This window comes from Lathyrus oleraceus, chromosome 5 (genome assembly GCF_024323335.1).
Source record: "Lathyrus oleraceus cultivar Zhongwan6 chromosome 5, CAAS_Psat_ZW6_1.0, whole genome shotgun sequence".
Lineage (NCBI taxonomy): Eukaryota > Viridiplantae > Streptophyta > Magnoliopsida > Fabales > Fabaceae > Lathyrus > Lathyrus oleraceus.
Genome location: NC_066583.1, coordinates 612,245,084 through 612,270,043, shown reverse-complemented (window position 1 = coordinate 612,270,043; position 24,960 = coordinate 612,245,084). Strand labels below are relative to the sequence as shown.

General features: G+C 34.5%; 1 protein-coding gene across 1 annotated transcript; it reads left to right on the top strand.

Annotated features, from left to right (window-relative positions):
- Positions 1 to 14,160: 14,160 nt before the first annotated feature.
- Positions 14,161 to 14,619, top strand: LOC127082405 (secreted RxLR effector protein 161-like). The gene is made up of 2 exons (XM_051022641.1): positions 14,161 to 14,257; positions 14,339 to 14,619. Exons 1-2 carry the CDS (start codon positions 14,161 to 14,163, stop codon positions 14,617 to 14,619), a joined length of 378 nt encoding a protein of 125 aa, XP_050878598.1.
- The last annotated feature ends 10,341 nt before the right edge of the window (positions 14,620 to 24,960 follow it).

Sequence of the window (24,960 nt, the reverse complement as noted above, 5' to 3'; positions counted from 1 at the left end):
ATCCTATGTTTTTTGTGTGTGCATTGAACATCTATATTTTATTATTATTATTTATTTTTTAAAAGTAAATAGTTTGATGGCTAGAATTTTCCTATTTAAAAATAAGTAAATAAGTTATTGCAATTAAATGTCTATAATAATTATATATTTTTAAAGTGATGAATTTTTAATTACTCCCTCTATTATTTATTGGTGTGTTTGTATTGAATTTAAGAAAAATAAATTTATTGTAGAAAAATTAGAGATTTTATTTTGAGATTTTTTGAAAAATCTAAACTTGATTAGTGTATGTTTATATTAAAGGAGTTAGTCTGAAAATATTGTTGGATTTATTAACTAGGGTCACATAAGATTATTGTAGGCATTTTCTACATTAATATATTCTTTGTAATTAATTATAATTGTATCAAATTTAATTAGATGCCATAAAAATAGATCTAACAACTTGTAATTGACGGATTGATGAGTGTTAGTCAACCCTAGGTTTTACCAGCTACAACACAGGTTATCAATTAGATTTATAAGTAGATTTGATCTAATGCAATTATAAACCAATCAAATACAACTCATATTTATCTAGATTCCAAGAGATTCATGACTAATATTCAACATTTTAACATGGTATCAGTCGAGCCTCACAGTGATCCAGTCACATTGTCAAACAGTTACGATATGGTGCTCACAACCTCGCCCATTGCAGAACAACCACAAGCATCGTCGCTCAAGCTTTCTTCTTCATCTTCGAGTTCTTTGTTTTCTACAATTTCAGAGAAACTCGATGCATAAAATTATTTCCTTTAGATTCAACAACTTGAACTAGTCATTAAAGCTCACATATTTCATCATTATTTGGTAATCCAAAAATTCCTCCTAAATATGTAACAGTTGTAGATTCTGAATCCAATTTCATCTCAAGGAAACTTGAATTCTGGGAGCAATAAGATCAACTCATGCTTGTTTTACTTCAATCAACAGTCTCCAAGAAGATGTTAAGACATGTCATTGGTTACAAGAACTCATGGAAACTATGGGATAAAATTCACACTTACTTTCATCAGCATGTTAATGCTAAAATTTGTCAATTAAAGTCTGAACTCAGAAACACACGCCTAGAAGGTTGCATTGTTTTTTAAATCCTCATAAAAATTGATTATCTAGTCACTTCAATTCAGGAAAAAGGTGAGTCATTCTCACCATGTGAACATTTATATGTAATTCTTGAAGGACTCCATCAAGAACTTAAGTCCACTATTTCACTTATCAGTGGAAAATTTGGTTGCATTCCCATTAAAGAAGTGGAAACTCTTATCCTTGGTCATGACACTTGTACTGGACAAAAAGTATAGGTGTGCATGTTCCTCCTGCAAGAAAATGAGGACTCAGAGTCCTTAGTAGGTTTATAACAATTTGGGTGGTTATGGATTTCCCACGACGGCGAGAACCTCGATATGATGATGTTTTTAAGGTGGTTTTAGAGTCCTGCTCACGTAAGGTAAGAGACCATATTGACAGACGGTGTGCTTAGGTATAAGCTTCTAAGTGTTATGCTTTAGGGTGTAATGATTTTTCTTTCCTCCTCTAAGGGAGGTATATTTATAGAGGCATCTAGGGGCTAGGGTTTTAGGTAACCCTAAGTGGTGGCAACTGCTCTCTCCTGATTAGGAAGAGTTATTGACCACCTGATCTTTAGGGAGTAGTGATGGACCCTCTCTCTCTCTCTCTCTCTCTCTCTCTCTCTCTCCTTTAACTAACCAAATTATACACATCATTAGTGCCAAATGTGGGTCCTTAGATCATCGCCTAGGCGATACCATTCTTAGGCGAGGGCTCCCCCATTTAGAATGCTCACAAATATAACATTATAGAGCTCGTCTTAATATATTCAAGAAACTTTATCAACCTTCAATCAACACAACCTCCGTGTTTGTTTTTTCCACTAATTTCAACTATAAATCTACCTCTACTGATTCTGATTATAATGAGAAATAAGAAAATTTATGAAAATAGTGAGTAGATAGGTGGCATGCATGCTCGTGGTGGTCATGGTGGAAGAGGACTTGGTGGACGCAGTTCTGTTCATTGTCAGGTATGCCATAAATTTGGTCATGATGAATCCATTTTCTTTCATCGCTATAAAAAATATTACATGCCTTATAATGTTTCCACTTCAAATTCTTAACCTAATTCCTATAATTCTTCTTGGAATTCAGCCAACACAGACAGTCCATTATGCCTTGGCAAGCAAACTTTTACCCTATACCCTGACCTACAGTGTTTGACAATGTTTTAGTCCTATGTCTTGTGGTATACCCCAACCTCCTGTGTCCTTTATGCCAGCCTACCCTAACTTTCCACACTATGATGTTACATATTCATGGTTTTACTCAACCCAATTTATCTTAGCATAAACAACAAGTTATGGTGGTAAATTCAGATTCTTCCTGTTTAGTGAATTGGTACCCTGATTCAGGTGCCTCTCATCTTGTCACTTCAAGTACACAAAATATTCAACAATTATCACCATTTGAAGGGACAGACTAAATCACCATTGGAAATGGCCAAAATTTGTATGCACTTTCAAATGGATTTACAAAATTTAAGTTTTCTCTGAACCCCAAACTTTTGTTAATTATAAATAGTTTATTACATATGCCAAATATCACCAAAAATCTTCTAAGTGTAAGTCAATTTGCTAAAGATAATAAATTCTTCTTTGAGTTTCACTCTAACTTTTGCTTTGTTAAATCCCAAGATTCCAATGAGATCATTATAAAAGGAGTGTTTCACAAAGATGACCTTTACAAGTTTCTTAGCATGCTCAGCCAACAAGTTTCTACAATTTTTCCTCCAAATAAAGTGTCATTTAATTTAATAGTTAGTTGTCATGTTGTAAATACTTCTACAAAAAATGTTATTTCCTTTTCAATTTGGAATTCTAGACTTGGACATCCAAGTGCGGATGTTCAATGATTTGTCCTAAAATCTTGTAATATTCCCCTTCATAATAAAAACGCAAAAGATTTTTGTTCTTCATGTTGTCTTTGCAAGTCTCATAGATTACCTTCTCATATGTCTCTTAATAAGTACACTGCACCTTTTTGAATTAATCTATAGTGACTTGTGGGGCTCTGCACCCTTTACATCTATTACTGGTTTTTTCATATTATACGACATTTATTGATGCCTTCACAAGATTCACTTAGATATACTTAACGAAAAAATAAATATGAGGCACTCACCATATTTCAAGAGTTCAAAACCATGATTAAAAACCAATTTCTCTATAAATTGAAAGCCATTCAAACTCATTTGGGTGGAGAATTCTGGCCATTTACTCAATACCTCAATCAACATGGAGTCATTCATCACCTCATGTGCCCTCATACTCATCATCAAAATAGATTAGTTAAAAGAAAACACTAGCATGTAATGGAAATAGGACTAACCTTATGTGCTCAAGCAACCTTGAAATTATCCTACTGAAATTATGCCTTCGTCATAAGTGTTTACCTCATCAATAGAGTCCTAATAACATCTCTCAATCAAGGTATTCCTTACACTAAACTTTTTCAAAAGGAACATGATTATACCTTCCTCAAAGTATTTGGATGCTCTTGTTTTCCTTTATTAAGACCCTACAATAACATATTATAGTAAAGGTCTCATGAATGTTTATTTATAGGTTATTCAACATCTCATAAAATGTTATAAATTCCTTTCACTAAATAGCATATTACATATATTAAAGGATGTAATTTTTAATGAAAGTTCCTTTCCATATATCAAAAAATTCATACACTTAATAGTGACAATACCTACCACTAGTCTTATATTATGATTCATACAAGTCACCTCATCATAACCTACACACGCTACTTAACAATCCACTATACTACAACCTCCATAAAACACACAAGCAATTTTGTCACCTCAAACCCCACCCTAACTCATATCTACACACAACATTCCATCACCAATATTGCCTTCTCCTACTCATTTTTATTCATCACAACAAAAACTTCTAGAACTCCTCAGCTAGATCTCATATATCTTCATTTTCTCATAATCATATTGAAATAACACATTTTGTCATCTCTCATTCCAAACAATCATAGCATGTATCGTCCAATATTCATCTCATGCAAACTAGATCCAAGTTAGGAATGTCATTTCCATGATTGCATCCCTTCCTTTTCCTTGCTCATGTTCAACCAAAAATTACAAGACAAGCTCTTTCCAACCCAACTTGGTTGGCTATAATGCAATTTGAATATGATGCACTAATGAGGAACAATACATGGTCTCTAATAGCTCTTCCTTATATAAGGCTCTCTATAGACTATAAATGTATTTGGAATCAAGGAAATCCTTATGATTGAATTAATATATGGAGGAAAAATAAAAATAAAAGAAAAAAATTTAGTCATTTTTTTTCTTTACGCTTAGTTTGATTGATAAATAATAGACGGAGGAAAGATAAAAAGAAAAGAAAGAAATAGAAGAGTAAATAAATAAAAAATAAAGTGAACATTTAATACTTTCTGGTTAATATTTATTCAAAGTGTGCGTTGTTGGATAAGATAATCTTGTGGGATGGTCTTCTGCTTTGTAAAAGTCATTTTGATAGTGAAGTGTAGTATGTTTGGGGGGATTTTAATTCTATGTGTTCTAGTCGTGAGAGGATTGGTGTAGATGGGTATCATCGTGTGGATGGGGATGCGATTTACCATAATTTTAGCAACTTCGTCTACCAAATGGATCCCAATGACCTACCTTTCTTGGCTATAAATTTTACTTGTTTCCAACTAAATTAGGGGCACCGAATATGCTTGATAGTATTCTTGTATCGGGTGGCTGGTGGGTGAAGTGGGGTTGGAAGTTTTAGGGGGCTTTGCCAAGAGATATTTTTGATCATTGTCATGTCATTTTTCAGTAACTAATCAACTATTGGGGCCCAAAACTGTTCAAATTTAATAATCATTGGCTTGCACATAATAACCTAGGTCACATGTTTGATACCAATTAGCTAAATCTCATATCTTCTTCGTGAACGACTTTTGTTCTCAAAGATAAGTTTAAATCTTTGAAAGGTGTCCTAAAGGTGTGGAATAGAGAAGTTTTTGGTAATTTGAATTTTCAAATCGATGCTTTTAAGGAGGAAGTTAGATCCTTGGACATAAAATATGATCAGGGTGTATCACACCTTACTAAGGCTGAAGATAAGACTAGGGTCATTACAAATTTTTGGTCCTTACTAAGGGTTAATGATTCTCTAATGATCCAAATTTCAAGGTCAATAAGTTAAATAATGGGATGCTAACATTGGACGTTTCCATGTATATGTTAAGAGTAGAATCAAGAGGAATGTTATTACTTCCCATTGTTAGCATCGACAATAGAGCATTTAACCTCAAGAAATCGCAGACTCGTCGTTCACTCCATTGTAAATGAAGTTTAATTGAATACTTTGTATCTCTTTCCATACATTGATTTTTTTTTTCAAAAAGGATAGATAGAAAACAAAGATTTAATTAAATAACATGTTTAGTAGAATCACCTTCCCTTGTTACATTGTTCGGTTGTGGTATTTTTTCGGTTGCTTCATATTACATTGTTCTTCTTGAATCGAGTTTTGGAGTTGACATTACATTGTACAAAGAGGATCAAGGCTTGCCTTTAATTTGGGTTAGTTAACCCCCTTCAAAGTGGTTGTTTTCTCTTAGAATCTTCTTTGAGGCAGGGTTCCAACGAGAATTTTTTGTATTAAGTGGCATGTCTTACTAAACTGGTGATATTTCCTATGAGGTGTGTTCTAGTCTTTTAGAGTCACTTTCTCATTTGTTGCAACCTGTGAGATTTCTGCTACATTGTGATGTTGAACTTTTAGGTGGTTGGGATGGTCATTTTTCCTATATATATATATATATATATATATATATATATATATATATATATATATATATATATATATATATATATATATATATATATATATATATTTCTACGCTTTTTAAGGTTTTTATGTCATTGGGAGCTTGCCTAAAATTAGAGGTTGCCTAACTATGATTTGACATTTTATGGTGTGGTCTATCTGCAAATCCCGAAACGATGTGTTTTTTAGGAACATTTCTAATCGCAAAGGATTTAGAAAATAAAAGTATTTTGACTTCGTATTTTAACTTCTAGGAAATGGTGTCTCGAGATGTATTTGGTCTACTCCTGTATTTTCGTTGAGTGACTCAAGAATCCTATTATCTAATTGAGCCAATAACAAATTGAGAGTTTCAATCTTTTTTCTGAGAAGGAATATTCTGGTTAACGTTTGGAGAATTTGGTTATGTCGATGATGGTTCAGAGTGCTAGACTTAACAGATTTCCCTTTTGATGTGATGGTTTTTTAATTGTTTTTCGTCTTATTTGTGTTTGTCCGCCTTAATTTTGTTATATTTATGTATTTTATTTAGTTTCATTTTGTTCTAGGTTACTTTGGAATCTCTTGTGTCTTTTATATATATATATATATATATATATATATATATATATATATATATATATATATATATATATATATATATATATATATATATATATATAAATTAAAACTAGATACATCATACTACACATAAAAAGTTATTTAATTATAATCAACAAAAATAATATAAAAAGGAAATAAAGAGAATAATAGTAAAAAAAATATTCCATAGAAATCAACAAAAAAAGTTAAATTTAATAAATCATAATAATATTTTATCAATAAATAATTGTTTCAAGTAAATAAAAAAAGAAAATTTATAAATATTTCTATGCATTTCTATACTATGGATAAACAATTAATACTTTATTTTTTATGGTAAAAAGTATTTTAATTGAGTAAAAATATTTAGAAATTTATATTTTCTCTTCTATTATTTTCTTAAGATTTTACGTTTTCAAGCACAATATTAAACCCGCGGAATGTAATACTTTGAGGTAGGGAATAAGTAGTTTGATTTATTTCTTTTCGAACTAAATTGGATCACACACAAATTTCTAGAGGATAAAATTAATTTTGATTCTAAAATTTAATCTTCTCCGTTAAAAAAAACATAAAAGTAGATAAAAAGGACAATAATAACTTCTATTTAATAATATTTAATTAATTATATAGTATGTTATTGATATCTTTTCATCTTATTTTTATCCACTAACATTATTTTTTTCACAATATTTTACTCATAGTATGTAAATATGTAAAAAAAAAAATTATTACATTTTTTTATATTAAGAAAATAACCTAATAATTTATTTAAATTGAAATTTGTAAGTGATTATTAAAAATATATTTTTATTTTTATTTTTTATGTCTGTTTTCATAATTTTTCGTTAATGGTAATGAACTATTTATTTTAAATTTTTTATTGTATCTGATTTTATTTTAAGAATAATTATGCCATTTTATAAAATTATATATTCCTTTTTTATTATAATTTTTTTACATTTTTCTCATACCAAATTACCATACTATAATCTTATTTTATTTCCTCTTAAATTATATATTTCTTTTTTTTTTCTTTTCATCAACCAAGCAATATATAAGGAAGGTAAAAACTAAATTTTCTTATATATTTTTCTTTGAAGTTAAAGTAAATTTTATTATTCTCAAATATTAAATTTGGACTGGGACTGGAACAAGCTTCAAGACTTGTTCATCCAAGATATCCTCCAAAAGATAGCTGCAATTCAACCTTTAAATGAAGTCATTGATAAAATGGCATATTAATTAAGTCAAATATGAGTTGGAGTCTCATATTTATTATAAATGTGGAGACTTGAACATTTATAAGTAGTAGAACCTACACGTCTATCACCTTACGATTTTGGGTGAATATGTGGTGTATTTCTCATTTGTGTGTTACTCTTAACCCAATATTGATGTTCCTCCACATGATCCAACAAATAGTATCACGAGTCTTTGGTTCGAATAAAGAGTCTGACTTACTTGTATCAAAATTCTCAGGAAGAGGTGTCTCATTAAAATTGAAATATCCAGGAATAGGTGTCAACAACGGTACAAATGTATGTGGACAAAAGAGTTTCCACTTGAGGGAGAGCGACTCACACTTGAGGGGGAGTGTTAAGAATAATAAGCCAAATGTGAGTTGGAGTCTCAAATTGATTATAAATGTGGAAACTTGGGAGAACCCACACACCTATCACCTTAAGATTTTTGATGAATATGTGGTGTCTCTCTCACTTATGTGTTGTTCTTAGCCTAATGTTGATGCTCCTTCTCATGATCTAACAATATGCAGGTCCATGAAAGGGTGAGGTTTTTTACTTGGTTGTTACACCATCGAGGATTAAAAATCAAGCAAGCTTTGGCTAGAAGGAATATATGTAACAACCACCGTATGGAATGTGATGAGCAAGAGGAAACTATTATCCATACACTCATAGATTGATGGGTGGCTAGGCACATCTGGCTTGGACTTGTTTACAACAAGCAATGGGAGAAATTCTTCTCTCTGACGAAGCAAAATTAGATCAACTGCAATATGAGTAAGAACCTACATCACTCTGCATAAAAAATTGGCAATAAAATTGGGCTACGGCATGTCAATGCATATGGAACTAGAGAAACCAAAGATTATATGCAAATAAAACTAATATATGTTCGCGACATTAAGAGTCTATCGAATTATCTAACTGCAAGTGTACCGTCTATCGCGTAGTTTTAAAAGATATCGATTCCACATAGACCAATAGTCAAATTTATCGTTTCTTATTGTTATGATGTTTATCTAAGGCGATTAAGTTTAGAGTGGAGAAAGACAAAGAAATAAAATTTAATAAATTTGGGAAAGTAATACTAGAACGTGTTTTACATCAATTAATAGTACTCTTGAATACTTCTAAAAAGGATTATTGTACGGGGCAATATTCTCCACCTTTAAAAGAATTTAATTAAATAGGAAATGTCGCTTTCGCGTATTCAGTACCGAATTTTACTCCTTAATTTATATCGTTCATTGTCACATATGACCGGTGCTTATTGCGTTAAAGTAGTAAATCCTATTTTAAGTAATTAGACTCTTTACTCAGTTGAAAATTGATTTTGATTGACAAGTTTAAATAAAAAGGGTCCCCAGCTTCGGCTAAGGTGACCGAGTCCTAACCCTATAGGCGCACGCGTTCACAAATAGTTTTAAAATCACCTTCTAAAAATATTAAACCTCCTAGATAATTAATAAATTGCTTTCGCGGTATTTACTAACCAAAAATAACCAAGTTTATTCTTTAGTGTTAAACGACTTTCGATCTTATCTAATGTTATCATTATCTACATTCGTAAAAACGAATTAGATTAAGTCTGAAAAAATTGCGTTAAAATCAAAACAACCTACAATTGTAACCTTAAAGAAATAACAGACGGAGTACCGTCAATTGACAGTCTTCACATTCTAGTATGAACAAATTAGCTAGACATGATTACGGTAAATAAAAAGGAATTTGGTTTGGATTTAGAATTAAACATAACGACGATTTTAAATAAAGAGATTTAAAGACAAAGACATGGAGATTAAATGAGGGGAAGTAAAATGCGGTAAATAAGATTGCGGAAAAGTAAAGCAAGGAAATCAAATAGACATGGAAGTTAAAGTGTAAATAAAGCTGAATAAAATAAGAACCTGCTCCAATCGGAGACTTGAATCTGATACAATACGGGTAGACGAAAATAAACTTCAACGGAATGTAAATGCGGGAAGATAAATAACCTCAAAAATAAAAGTGCTCCAAACTTGATACACAAACAAAATGTGATAACCCTTTTGATGTAAGGAGTTAAAACTCTAATGATACTGAATTTATGGCTTATGTTGGTACTGAGTTTAAATGACTTCAAAAGCTAAATAAAATCACTATTTATAATGATCCTAAACCCTAAAGTTCATGTGAAACCTTCTCAAAACGTGGGAGGAAATAAGGTAAGAGTGGAAGACCAAGTAATGCCCTTTTCCAACTGCAGCGCAAATCAAAGGATGGCGAACTCCATCCCCTGCATAGCGAATGCCATCATTGTAACATGGGCGTGACCAAGTTGTCTCCAAACAAGCAATTGATGTTCCTAGATCATAATCTGCATTTTCTATTTCCATTTAGATTTTGTTCTGATCTTTAAGTATCTGCACACTTAACAAACTGTTAGAGTACATAATTGTTCTTCTGCACTTTGTTATTATCAAAATATAAAGGTATGTAACTGTAGAACCAAACATGTTCTTACAAAGTCTATGAAGGCATGATTCTCAAGTATTTTGATAACGACAAGATTCTACAAAGCAAGAATGGATTGATAAAAAGAAACGGCTCAAAGACTTAAAGCAAAGACAAGTTTCTTATTATGTGAAGTCTTAAATAAATTCTTATGAGTTGATCATGAATGATAAGGTATATATCATTTAATCTTTCTAATGAGTATACAAGTGTTTAAGTCCTCATACATTCATATCATGTTTAGTTAATATGTTTTGATGCATCTTACCAAAGGTTTTCTCTTTAAAAATTATCTATTTTTACATTCTGGAGAGCTGTTAATCGATTAACAACCTAAAATTTTCAAATTATTTGCACGTTACAAGGGAGTAACCGATTAATTTGTTTAATCGATTACCACTGTATTAGTGCCTGAAAAATTTATATTTTTTCATTCTATTGGTTTTCAAACATGGCTCTTGAAGCATGGCATCCTTTCATGAATTACACTAATTTGTAGAGGTGCATCAGTGTTATATAACCACCATTTCTTCAGATTTTAATCTTACCTCCTTTTGCAAAATTTCAAACATTCAAATATTCTCTCCATCTTTCAAAAATTCTCTAAGTGTCCAAAACCAGAATTTTTAAAGTGAAGCTTTCTGCACTTATCCTTCATAGAAAATCATCCTAAGTTTCATTTTATTCAAAGTGAACACTTGTATATCATTGTGAGATTTGTTTGTTATAAGGAGAAGATAATCCATAGATTGATACTTATATAATTCCATTTTACATACTTATCAAACATTCATATTACTTTGTGTATCCTTGTTGTCCAGGATTGTTGGAAACAAGAGGTTTATTAAAAGGAAGGACTGTCCTCTTTTTGAACTTAGTGAAAAATCCAAGAGGGTTGTTCTTGGTGTGATTGTTAGTGTCTATATAGAAAGACTAGGAAGAGTCTTGTAACAGTCCTAACAATAGTAAAATCTCTTTAATGTTGAAAGGGGACTGGAGTACTCTCGACCTGTGAAGGGAACCATGATATCTCTCTGTGTTCTTTATCTTTTAGCATTTACAGTATTCATCACATAGTAATCTCTAAGGAAATATTATTAAAACAAGTCAAAACCGGAAAAAGTTTCACAATACCTAATTCACCCCCCCCCCTCTTAGCTGCACATTCAACTTACAAAGTCAATCTACGAGAACCCAAATTTATACCCTCCCATATGGTAGCTGGTTCCAAACTCTACAAGAATGGTCCAAACAAATTTGCTGACCTTGCCTTGTACAAATCCATATTTAATGCTCTTTAGTATGCCATAATAACAAGACCATACATATTCTTTGTAGTGAAAAAGTATGTTAATTCATGTCTTAACCTATTGAGTCTCATTGGACTATAGTAAAGAAAATCCTTATACATCTAAAAGGTATTATCACTTAGGGACTTCGTCTACAATCCATCACCAACCGTATAGTTTATTTGTTAGCCTATTGTGATGCAAAATAGGGCTATGGAAATACTCTGGGTTCAGTCTTTACTAATTGAAATCAATGTGTCTTACTCAACTCCTATTGCTTGAAAACCACATTAAAACTTAATTTGTTTTTAGGTATGCTTGAAAACCACATCAAATCTTTGGTATCTCGATAGTGGTTGTTCTAAGCATATGTCAGGAGACATTAACAAATTTTCAAATCTAGTGCTTAAGGCCAAGGGTTTTGTTACATATGGAGATAACAACAAAGGAATAATTCTTGGCATAGGCATATTGGAGCATTACATTTCACATCCATTGAAGATGTTCTTGGCATAGGCATATTAGCCAACTTTGTGAGAAAGGCTTCAAAATCAAGTTCACCAAGGATGAATGCTTGATTGAAGATGAAGTCACACATGAGGTAAAACTCAAAGGTACGAGATTTAGTCATATATTTATGATTTCCCTTGATGATGTGTCTTTGAAGGTAAAATGTCTTATGGCAAACAATAATGAGTCATGGCTTTGACATAGAAGATTCACTCATATTCATATGAAACATTTGAATAAAATAATAAAGCATGATCTTGTTATTAGATTGCCTAAGATAAAGTTTTTCAAAGATAGATTATGTGATGCATGTAAAAAGGAAAAACAAATCAAATCAACTTTCATATCAAAGAATGTGGTGTCCACTACAAGGCCACTACGACTGTTGCATATGGACTTATTTGGTCCATCAAGAACAAGAAGCTTCAGAGGTAATGCGTATGCTTTAGTTATTGTTGATGATTTTTATAGATACACTTGGACATTCTTTTTAGTGCAGAAAAGTGATGCATTCAAGGCGTTCAAGAAATATGCAAAGCAAATCCAAAATGAGAAATCACTAACTGTTGCCTCCATAAGAAGCGACCATAGTGGAGAATTCCAAAATGCCTCCTTTGAAGAGTTTTTCAAAGAACATGAAATATTTCATAATTTATATGCACCAAGGACTCCTCAAAAAAATGAAATGGTGGAGAGAAAGAATAGGCCACTTGTGGAACTTGCAAGAATAATGCTTAGCGACTCAAATCTTCCAAAGTATTTTTGGGTGGATGCGGTGAGCACGGCATGCTATGTAAGTAATAGAATTATTATTAGACCTATATTTAAAAACACACCCTATGAAATATTAAAAGGAATGAAACCAAACATCTCTTACTTTCACATCTTTGGATGTAAGTGCTTTGTCTTAAACAATGACAAAGACAATCTCGGTAAGTTTGATGAGAAGTCCGATAAAGGTATTTTTCTAGGATATTCTCTTTCTAGTAAAGCTTTTAGAATTTATAACAAAATAACTTTAACAATTGAAGAATGTATGCATGTTTCGTTTGATGAATCTAACACCTCGAAAGAGGATGAAGTTATTTGTGATGATGATGAGATTATAGGAAATCCTACGTAATATTCTACCAAAGTCAATAATGATGATCAAATAAAAGACCAAGAGGAACACATTCAACAAGATACAAATCAAGAATATATTCCTCAAGAATGGAGAAAGCATAGAGATCATCCCATTGACAAAATTATTAGAGACATAAATCAGGAAGTATCTACTTGGTTGAATCTTATTGATACTTATCTCAACATGGCTTTTGTTTCTCAAATAGAACCTTCTAAAGTCACAGATGCCTTAGATGATGATAAATGGATTCTATCCATGCAATAGGAACATAATCAATTTGAAAGAAATCAAGTATGTGATTTAGTTCCTAGACCAAAAGGTAAGCATGTTATTGGTACTAGATGGATTTTTAAAAATAAGCTAGATAAAAATGGTATCATTGTAAGGAACAAGGAAAGATTAGTAGACCAAGGCTATAATCAAGAGGAAGGTATAGATTTTGAGGAAACATTTTCTCCTGTTACTAGACTAGAGGAAATTAGATTATTGTTGGCATATGCTTGTTCTTTGATTTTTCAGTTGTACCAAATGGACATTATAAGCGCATTTCTAAATGGATACATACTTGAAGAAGTTTATGTAAGTAAACCTCCAGAACTTGAAGACTTCAAACATCCTAATCATGTGTACAAACTCAAGATGGCCTTGTACGGATTGAAGCAAGCACCAAGGGCTTGGTATGATAGGCTAAGTAATTTTCTTTGCAAACATCATTTCGAAAAAGGTAAAGTGGATACTACTTTGTTTATCAAAAGAATTAACCATCATACTATCTTAGTGTAAATTTATGTAGATGACATCATATTTGGATCCACAAATGAATCCTTATGTGAAGAATTCTCAACAATCATGCAAGGAGAATTTAAAATGTCCATGATAGATAAGTTGAACTACTTCCTTGGGTTGCACATCAAACAAACAAAGAATGGGATATTCATCAATCAATCTAAATATTGAAAATAACTTATCAAAAGATTTGACATGGATGCTTGCAAAGATATAGCCACTCCAATGGGATCGAGGAGATATCTTGATCATGACGAATCTGGAACTCCAATTGATATCACTAAGTATCAAGGTATGATCAGTTTCTTGTTGTATCTAACGGCTAGTCGACTCGATACTATGTTTAGTGTTTATTTATGTGCTCATTTTCAAGCTTGTCCAAAGGAATCTCATATCACTGTTGTGAAGAGAATAATGCAGCATCTCAAAGGAACATCCAATGTCGGCTTATGGTACCCCAAAGGTAGTATATGTAATCTTGTTGGTTCCTCTGATGCAAATTATGCAGGATGTAAGATGGACAGGAAAAGCACGAGTTGGGCATGTCATATTTTTGGAAATGCTCTAGTTTCTTGGTCATGTAAAAAACAAGAAAGTGTGGCTCTCAGCACTGCAGAAGCAGAATATATCACCGCCGATAGTTGTTGTGCATAAATACTTTGGTTGAAGCAACAACTTCTCGACTATGGTGTAAATCTAGGAAGCATCTCTCTCAAATGTGACAACACAAGTGCAATCAATATTTAAAATAATCCAATCATGAACTTGAGAACCAAACACATCGACATTAGACGTCACTTCTTAAGGGATCACGTTCTAAAAGGTGGCATTGATATCTCCTTCATCGATACTCACAATCAACTCGCAAATATCTTTACAAAGCTGCTTTCTCGAGATGCTTTTTACAAAATTAGAAGAGAGATTGGAATTCTAAATGAAGGTGACATATAATTCCTCAATACTTATTTATTATATTCTATAATGAATCAAAGGTACACAAAAATTTAACTTTCAAAATTTTACTTAATTTTTAAGAATGTGAGTTTATCATTATATTTATAAATTTTCATTTTACATGATACTAAAATAATTTTCATGACATGAATGGTTAATTCAAAGTTGCATTATTATATGTTATAACATGTTAAAGTGATATTTTATGGAAATTTCCTGCATGTTGCCTGTTATGCAGTCACTGTTTTTTGTCAGGCGTTAACGGATTAACCATAATGGGCTAACCGATTAACACCCCTTTCTATGCGTATTTTCTGCATATTTTGGTGCTGTAATTGATTAGCCATATATGGTTAACCGATTACACCTGGTACAAATTTCCACTTAATTTAATTTATTTTATTTTTATTAGTTTGTTTCTTTTCTTTTATAGTTTCTAAGCTTTTGGTCTAATATTTGTGTTATGTTTCTAAGTACTCTATGTTTTTGAACAATTATGTTATGTTTCCGTGTCACTATTATCTTATTATAAGTTTTTATGTTATATGTTTGAGTTTTTAAGTATTTTCCCTTCCTTTTTGGTAATGATAAAGGGAGAGAAGTATTGTTATTATGTTGTATGCTTTTTTCTCTAACAAAGTGCAGCTAGCAAAATCTCTTTTAAGCATTGATCAAGGGGGAACATTTTGAACTCTTTCAAGCATTGATCTAGGGGGAGAATTTTGTGTTAGAGAATCAAGAATGAAGCAAACTTTCAAGATATGATTGTCATCATCAAAAAGGGGGAGAATGTGAAGACATGCTTCTTAAGTATTTTGATGACGAGAAGATTCTACAAAGCAATAATGGATTGACAAAGAGAAATGGCTCAAAGATTTAAAGCAAAGACAAGTTTCTTATTATGCGAAGTCTTGAAGAAATTCTTATGGATTGATCATGAATGATAAAGTATATAGCATTCAATCTTTCTAATGAGTATACAAGTATTCAAGTTCTCATACATTCATAGCATGATTAGTTAATATGTTTTGGTGCATCTTACAAAAGGTTTTCTCTTTAAAAATTAACTATTTTTACATTCTGGAGAGCTGTTATTCGGCTAACATCCTGGTGCTAATCAATTAACAAGCTAAAATTTTCAAATTATTTGCACATTACAAGGGTGTAACTGATTAACCATATTTGGTTAACCGATTACCACAGTACCAGTGCCTGAAAAAATTATATTTTTCATTTTATTGGTTTTCAAACATGGCTATTGAAGCATGACATCCTTTCATGAATTACACTGATTTATAGAGGTGCATTAGTGTTATATAAACACCATTTCTTCATATTTTAATCTTATCTCCTTTTGCAAATTTTCAAACATTCAAATATTCTCTTCATCTTTCAAAAATTCTCTAAGTGTTCAAAATCAGAATTTTTAAAGTGAAACTTTCTGCACTTAACATTCATAGAAACTCATCCTAAGTTTCATTCATTCAGAGTTAACACTTATATATCATTGTGAGATTTGTTTGTTAAAAGGAGAATATAATCCATAGATTGATACTTATACAATTCCATTTTACATACTTATCAAACATTCAGATTACTTTGTGTATCCTTGTTGTCCAGGATTGTTGAAAACAAGGGGTTCATTAAAAGGGAGGATTGTTCTCTTTTTGAACTTAGTGAAAATCCAAGAGGATTGTTCTTGGTGTGATGGTTAGTATCCATATATAAAGACTAGGAAGAGTCTTGTAAAAATCATAATAATAGTAAAATCTCTTTCATCTTGAAAGTGGACAGGAGTACTCTTGATCTGTGAGGGGAACCAGGATATCTCTCTGTGTTTTTAATCTTTCAACATTTATCGTATTCATCACATAGTAATCTCTAAGAAAAAATTCTTAAAAGAAGTCAAAACCGGAAAAAGTTTCACAATACCTAATTCATCTCCTGTCATACGGTGAACTGACATTTTGTGTTTTGCTTTGGAAAGCAAATGTCGCGGTTAGCAAGAGTCGCCACCGACTTTTCTTTTATCCAATAAGGAAAGGTGGAAAAGAACAGGAAAGACCTTAATTTAGATTTTTGGGTTCGGGAGGTACATTATACAAAGGGAAGGTGTTAGCACCCTTTGTATCCATGGTTATCCATGGGCTCTTAATTGCTTAATCACTTATGTTTTTCTTGTTTGAAAAAGTGTTTGAGAAATGTTTAGAAAATGTTTTGAAAAGGAGAATCTAACTTTGTAATGATTCTTGAATGAATGTATACAAAGTGGTTATCTCGTTTAGTTTTGAAAGTCGTTTAGAAAAAATATAACCCGACAATGATTCTAGTACGAATATATACCAAGTGGTGATTTTCTGAAAGATGTTTTGAAAGGTGTGAGGTGTGAAAGGTATTTTAGGTTATGAGTAAGCAATTAAGAGTTATACCTACCCAAGGTCTTTATGGGCATTTCCTATCCTTACGAGGGTAAAACTGTCCTTACTATTGAGAAGTAAGTAGTTTTATCCTTTGGATGTGAAAGGGTCATCGTAGGGTCATTGATTGGTCATCGAAGGCAACCTTTGTAAGGATACCTTAGCATTCGAAGGGACGATCATCATTTAACCGTAGGCTATACCGGAGGGTCATCGAGGGACGAAGGCAACATTCGAGGGACTATGATGATTTAACCGAAGGGTCTTTGCTAAGTGTATCCCCACATTCGCGGGACATGACCATAATACCATAATATCGTAGGGCAACAAAGAGAGGTCCAAGATCACCAAAATCAACGGCAATATTTTACAATCAATTAGGTAGTTGTAATCAATTAAGTAATTAAGTCCATATTATAATTAATTAAGTAATTAGGATGAATCTCCACATTAAAATCAATTAAGTAAATAGGATGAATTTCCACATTAAAATCAATTAGGTAATTAGGATGAATCTCCACGTGGGTATCCCACAAATAAAGTGGAATACCTAACAAGCTACCCTCTCCGGGAGTATGTGAACCCTTACAAAATTAGCAAACCGGTCAGAAAACTAAATCAGGGTGCAATCGAGAATTGCACCAAACAAAAAGAATACAGCGGTAGGACAGAATAGAACAGAACAGAACAGAAAAATCATAAAATAGAACGGATCCGAACGGAACAGCAAAATCCGCGACTGTCACGTTCGCTCCTGCCTCGCCTAGCGAAGGCTTAGCGAACGCTCGCTACATGCTCGCTTAGCGATGTGCTAGCGAGCGACTGCGGGTTTTGAATTTTAGACAGTACGATTTCAGTATGCTACACGCCCTTTGGCATCCAATACAGGAATTATATGGTTCAGCATTCAAGATATTCAGACACACTTAAATTCACATGCAAAACCTCAAATATGTTTATGAATTCAATTATAATATCGCATGCAAAACCTCAAATATGTTTATAAATTCAATTATAATATCACATGCAAATTAAGAACATAAAGCAGTAATAGTAATGCAAACCTGTTTGCAATTGAATTGCAACCTTGAGTTAGCAGGTTGGATTGAATTGGGCGGAGGTAACCTTGATGCCAAGGAGTTTCCTTCAGGGTTTCCTTTAGGGTTGCTCTGACTTCTCTGGGTTAGCCTCCAGGGTTTACTGCGCCTTCTCTCGATCTCCTGTCTTCCTTCCGTTTTTGTTCCTCTTCTAAATGAAGTCCTTAGTATTTATAATGCTTTTTCGTGACCTAATAGGCTCAGAATGAAGCCCAGAATTTTCTGGTATTCGCAAGCTTCGTTGGGCGAGTGGCATAGCGAAGGGTTCGCTAGGCGAAGGTTTTGCTCGCCTAGCGAGCAGGCCAGTTTGGGCCATTTTCTGGATTTGGCCATCTGTGTGCTGGGCCTTTGTTCTTTTGGGATCAGTGCCTTGAAAAATAAGTTGGTGTGTCCTGAAAAATGCCTTGTAATATTAACGGGCAAATTTTGGGGTGTGACAGCTGCCCCTGTTCAATTTTCTTGAATCGAGAGAATTAGAATGGTACATACGCCATTCGTGGTCTAGAGGTGAAAGATTATTGAACACTTAGAATGCCCCGAAATTTCCACTTGTTAATCAACCGTTAGTCTTGATGGAGATGGGCTTAAAGATACCATCTAGGAAGTTTGATGATGAGGACTTCAGAGTGCGTCGTACATTAGATGATATCTGAAGACATGGGTGTCATACTGGGTCATACGCTAGACCGTATAATGGGTCATCCATTATGCTGTCGACTTCGTTGGGGAGTCAGAGTGTGTTATACGCTGCTGGGGATAAAAGATCAGAATGTATCATACGCTAGACCGCATTTGAATAGCAGAGTGAGTTGTTCATTAGGCGGATGACTTCGCTGGGGAGGAAAGATCAGAATGGATCGTATGCTAGATCGTATCTAAGTTGCGGAATGAGCCGTACGTTAGGCTGTATCTGACGAAGGTAGAATCAGAATGGATCGTACACTAGATCGTATCTGAGTTGAAGATCCAAGTGGGTCGTATGTTAGACCGTATTGGAGTTGCAGAATGAGTTGCCCATCAGGCTGTATCTGAGGATGAAAGATCAGAATGGATCGTACGCTAGATCGGATCTGAGTTGAAGATCCAAATGGGTCGTATGTTAGACCGCATTGGAGTAGTTGAAGGTCATAATGGATCGTATGTTAGATCGTATCTGAGTTGAAGGATCATATGTTGAGCTGAGTCAGAACGAACCGTACGTTAGACTATATCTGATAGTATTTGTATATGTTGTATTTGCAATGAATATCTGGGGTGGGCTTAAAGATGCCACCATTGGGCGGATATCAGAGTGCTTGTCAGAATGAATGCCCATATGGATTGTATCTGAGAGATGTAGTTGAATCCTGAATGTAATTGATAAAGATGTCCATCCGAATGGACCTTTGTTCTGACGGTATAAGGAGGATAATTAACCTGAAAAATAAAGTTAGCTTCATGCCATGTCATGATGCCTGAGATGTTTTATGCTTATGAAAATAAATGCGAACAATGTATGCATGCGTATGCTGTGAAATGATGTAATGTATATGATGCGGAATGATGCATGAATGAATTATGTGTCTGAAATATTTTGCCAGGGGAAAATAAATCCCCATATTCTGGTTGGAGATATTTGTATTGATGACCCTTTCTTAGCTGAGGATACTTGATTTCTGTCTGATGGTAAAAACATTCAACAGAGCCTGGCTGGGGATAGAAGAGATGACCAGTCCGTCTGGTGATGCCGACCTCTTCTGGGAAATAGCTGGTTTTTTTTTGTTGGGGAATAGAATTAGCAACCGGATCCCTTGGAACGCATGATTAGACCTTCTCCTCAATCCTGAAGTCTTTTAGTAATTGTTATTGCTATTTTATGCATGTATTTTTTGGTAAACATCAATCATGTTCAAATGCATATATTAATTCAAATTAAATCAATGGACGTTTATGCAGACAAAACAGATAAAGTAAAACAAAAGCATCTTTTTGGAAATAAGATTGTATTGATTTCGAAAGAGGGCCTATAAACAGGCAATTTGTGTACAAGGAGACAGAAATCCTAGTAAGAGGAAATTGTCAAGAAAACAAAGAGAAAGCTATGCCGAAAGAGTCTTATTGATTTTAATTCCACTACTGTCATTATGTCTTCAAGCCTCTCATCTCCTGCTGTCGGATAGAAGTGATTGGCTTGTTCAGTCCCTTTGACTTGTGTGAAGCTGACTGAGAACGGGACATAGTCATACGCTTAAATCCCTAATTTTTGCCTGGACCGCCTTTTCAGGTTTTCAGTCCACCAGGATGCCCTTACTTTTGCCTAGGTACGTCGATCTAGCGGGTCTCTTTTATGCGTAGTATTTTTTGACTATGTCTGCGTTCACGGGATGTGGGAAGTCTTCACCATCCATCGTAGCAAGTATCATGGCTCCACCAGAGAATACCTTCTTAACCACAAATGGTCCTTCGTATGTGGGAGTCCATTTGCCTCTGGGATCACCTTGTGGTAGAACGATACGCTTGATTACCAAGTCGCCAATTTGGTACACCTGTCTCTTGACCTTTTTGTTAAATGCCTAGGTCATGCGCTTCTGATATATCTGCCCATGACAAACAGCCGCAAGTCTCTTCTCATCAATCAAATTTATCTGATCGAGTCGAGTCTGAATCCATTCATCCTCGTCTAAACCTGCCTCTTTCATGATTCTTAGAGAGGGAATCTGAACTTCCACAGGTAAGACGGCTTCCATTCCGTAGACTAAAGAGAACGGAGTTGCCCCTGTCGAAGTGCGTACTGAAGTGCGATAACCATGGAGAGCAAACGGTAACATCTCATGCCAGTCTTTGTATGTTACTGTCATCTTTTGTATGATCTTCTTGATGTTCTTATTAGCAGCCTCCACGGCGCCGTTCATCTTTGGCCGGTACGGAGAAGAGTTATGGTGTTTTATCTTGAACTGCGTGCAGAGTTCAGTAATCATCTTGTTGTTCAAATTAGTACCATTATCAGTGATAATCCTTTCAGGGATGCCATACCGACAAATGAGATTATTCTTGATGAACCGTGCCACCACATTCTTGGTGACAAAAGCAAATGAGGCTGCCTCTACCCACTTTGTAAAATAATCAATAGCAACAAGAATGAAACGATGTCCATTAGAGGCAGTAGGTTTAATCTCTCCAATCATATCGATGCCCCACATTGCAAAGGGCCAAGGGGCTGTCAACACGTTTAAAGGAGCAGGAGGCACATGTACTTTATCCGCATAGATCTGGCACTTGTGACAAGTTCTAGAGTGATGGTGGCAATCAGCTTCCATGGTAGACCAATAATACCCTAATCTCAGAATCTTCTTGGCCATCGTATGTCCACTAGAATGAGTCCCAAAAATACCGTCGTGCATGTCTTCCATAATCTTTTCTGCTTCCTTTTTATCCACACAGCGAAGCAAAGTCGAATCATGATTACGTTTGTATAATACTCCATTACTCAAAAAGAATTTAGCGGAGAATGTAACACCCCGATAAAAATAAGATAATTATTTAATTTAAGTTAATATTATATTTATTAATTTAATTAAATAATTGGAATTATTGGATTATTATTATTATTATTATTATTGGAATAATAATTATTGGAAAATATATATAAGTTGGAAATAAGAAAAAGAGTCCCATTTGGTAAAGAAAGGGTTTCACGTGAAAAGCAGAGAAGCGGCTGAAAAGAGGAAAAGGGCAAAGAGACAGAGCAAGAGGAAGAAGGTTGGAGAAGAGAAAAACTTGAAGCTTAAAGATTCGCCGGATTAACTCAGGTAAGGGGGGTTTATCGTCGTTTAATGGGTATTATGGGTTAACATGTAATGGGTAGTGATGAACCGTTGATTTGACCCTAATTGGGATGTTGAATGCTGAAAAATTGTGTTGGATAAGTTGTGTTAAAACTGAAATTGAATCTGTAATTGGATGGGTAGTGATTTTCCGAAAACGTAGCTTCTTACGGAATTGGAATCGGAGGTCCGGAAGTCCTCCAACGGCGGAAAATGCGGAGAATTCTGCATTCTGCTTCGTGTTAGCGCAGGAACAGCTTTCTGTCTTGCGTTAACCGGTTAACCCAGGGTGTTAACCGGTTAACACTGTTATGAATTGTGAAAAATTGCTGTTTTGTCTGCGTTAACCGGTTAACCCAGGGTGTTAACCGGTTAACACTGTTGTGGTTTCTGAGAAATTGCTGTTCTGTCTGCGTTAACCGGTTAACCCAGGGCGTTAACCGGTTAACACTGTTAAAATTGGCCAGGAAGCGTGTTCTGTCCTGCGTTAACCGGTTAACCCAGGGCGTTAACCGGTTAACACTGTTGGAAATTGGAAAAATTTGATATTTTAATGTTGTGAACATAATTGGTGATTGGCCTATATCGGTGTGTGATATAGTAGGGATTATTTCCCGTTGTTTTGAGTAGGATAGGTATTAGTAGAGTGTGCTAATACTGTGACTGAATTATTTGGCATGACATAACATGATTATGTGATAAATATGCTGATGATGTGTGAAAATATGCATAATGTTGTGAATGTATATATTATGTATGTAATTATGGATGGACTGTTTTATGGCTTAGAGTGTGAGCATATTTCCATTGTGGATTATTGTTGATGTTGCATGCTAGGTGATTTGGCATAGCATAATGTGGCCTTTATGGTGGTAGCTAATTCCCATGGTGAGGAATTAGTGATGTTAGTCATTTTGGACTGTTGTTGATGTTTGCATGCTAGGTGATTAGCGTGCATAGCATAGCCCTTGGGGTGGTAGCTAATTCCCATGGTGAGGAATTAGTGATGTGAGTCACTAGGTATCAAATGAGTGGGACTAGTGAGCTTGGTAGCCGTACCTGGATTTGGTCGGTGAAGTTGAACTATATGTTCACGAATAGTCGGTACCGCATTCATGGAGTCTCATTGCATAATGTATGTATGGCGTATAATATGAATGGATGTATTCCAATATTATACGTGTGTTTTGTGTTGGTGTTGAGTATGAATTGAGATTATACGTGTGCTTTATGTTGGTGTTGAGTATGATGTTTGAGTTGATGTGCCGTTACTGAATGTGTGTTATGATTAGGGTGATGAAATGTGTTAAATTACTTAACATTGCATGATATTTTATAATGCTTATTATATCGATTGAGGAACTCACCCTTACAACTATTTTTCAGGTAACGAGCAGTGATTGAGTAGGAGCTAGTGCTTGAAGTCTAGTGTAGTTCCTTAGTGGGTCATGCTCTGGTAGATATAACATCGGGATGGGATGTTTTAAATGTTTTATTGTTGGTTGTGAACCAGTTTACATGTAATATGCTACATGTTTTGCATGATTGATTTAATCTCTATCCGCTGCGTATTGTGCAAATGCTTTATGTTTTGAATTAATAAAAGAGCATGACAGTTATCATGGTGAATGGTGTGAAGTAATTGTGTGACACCCTTAATTGCATATTTACTCTGATTGATATATGTTGTTATTTTAATTAAACTTTTGGGGTATTTTAGAAGGGTGTTACATTAGTGGTATCAGAGCATAGTCGGTCGAGTCGAGTCGTAATTATTCTGTTTCCCTGTACGTGATAGGTGTTGTGTAACCCTATCAGTACTTATTGTTTTAGCTTGTTGGGTTTTCAGAATAGAGATGGCTGGAAGAGGTAGAGATGATGCTGCGATTGCTGAGGCTCTGGGTATGCTAGCTGGAGTACTTGGAGGAAATCCGAATGTTGTGGGACTGGGAGCTGCTCGTCAACTGAGTGAGTTCCAGAAGAACAATCCTCCAATGTTCAAGGGAGCATACGATCCAGATGGTGCTCAGAAGTGGTTGAAGGAGATCGAGAGGATCTTCCGAGTGACTGAGTGTGCCGATAACCAGAAGGTCAGGTTCGGTACGCATATGCTGTCAGAGGAAGCAGATGATTGGTGGGTTGCTACCCGCACTGAGTTGGAAGCTGCTGGGAGTGCTGAGATCACTTGGGCGGTGTTCAGAGAGAGATTCCTGAGGAAGTACTTTCCAGAGGATGTCAGAGGAAAGAAAGAGATAGAGTTCTTAGAATTGAAGCAGGGCAACCGGTCTGTTACTGAGTATGCTGCTAAGTTCACAGAGCTGTCGAAGTATTACACTCCCTATGATGAGGCTACTGGGGAATTTTCAAAATGTGTGAAGTTTGAGAACGGGTTACGTCCCGAGATCAAGCAGGCTATTGGGTATCAACGGATTCGAGTGTTTTCTGACTTGGTTGACTGCTGCAGGATTTTTGAACAGGATACCAAGGCCAGAGCGGAGAGCTATCAGCAGAGGGTTGATAGGAAAGGCAAGAATCAGAATGATCGTGGGAAACCGTATGCAGCTGGCAAAGGTTTCCAGAGACAGAGTGGGATGAAGAGACCTAGTGGGGGAGACTCCAGTGCCCCTGCTAAGTGTTACAGATGTGGTCAGGCTGGACATCGTTTCCATGAGTGTACCAGTGCTGAGAAGAAGTGTTTCAAGTGTGGAAAAGGTGGTCACTTGG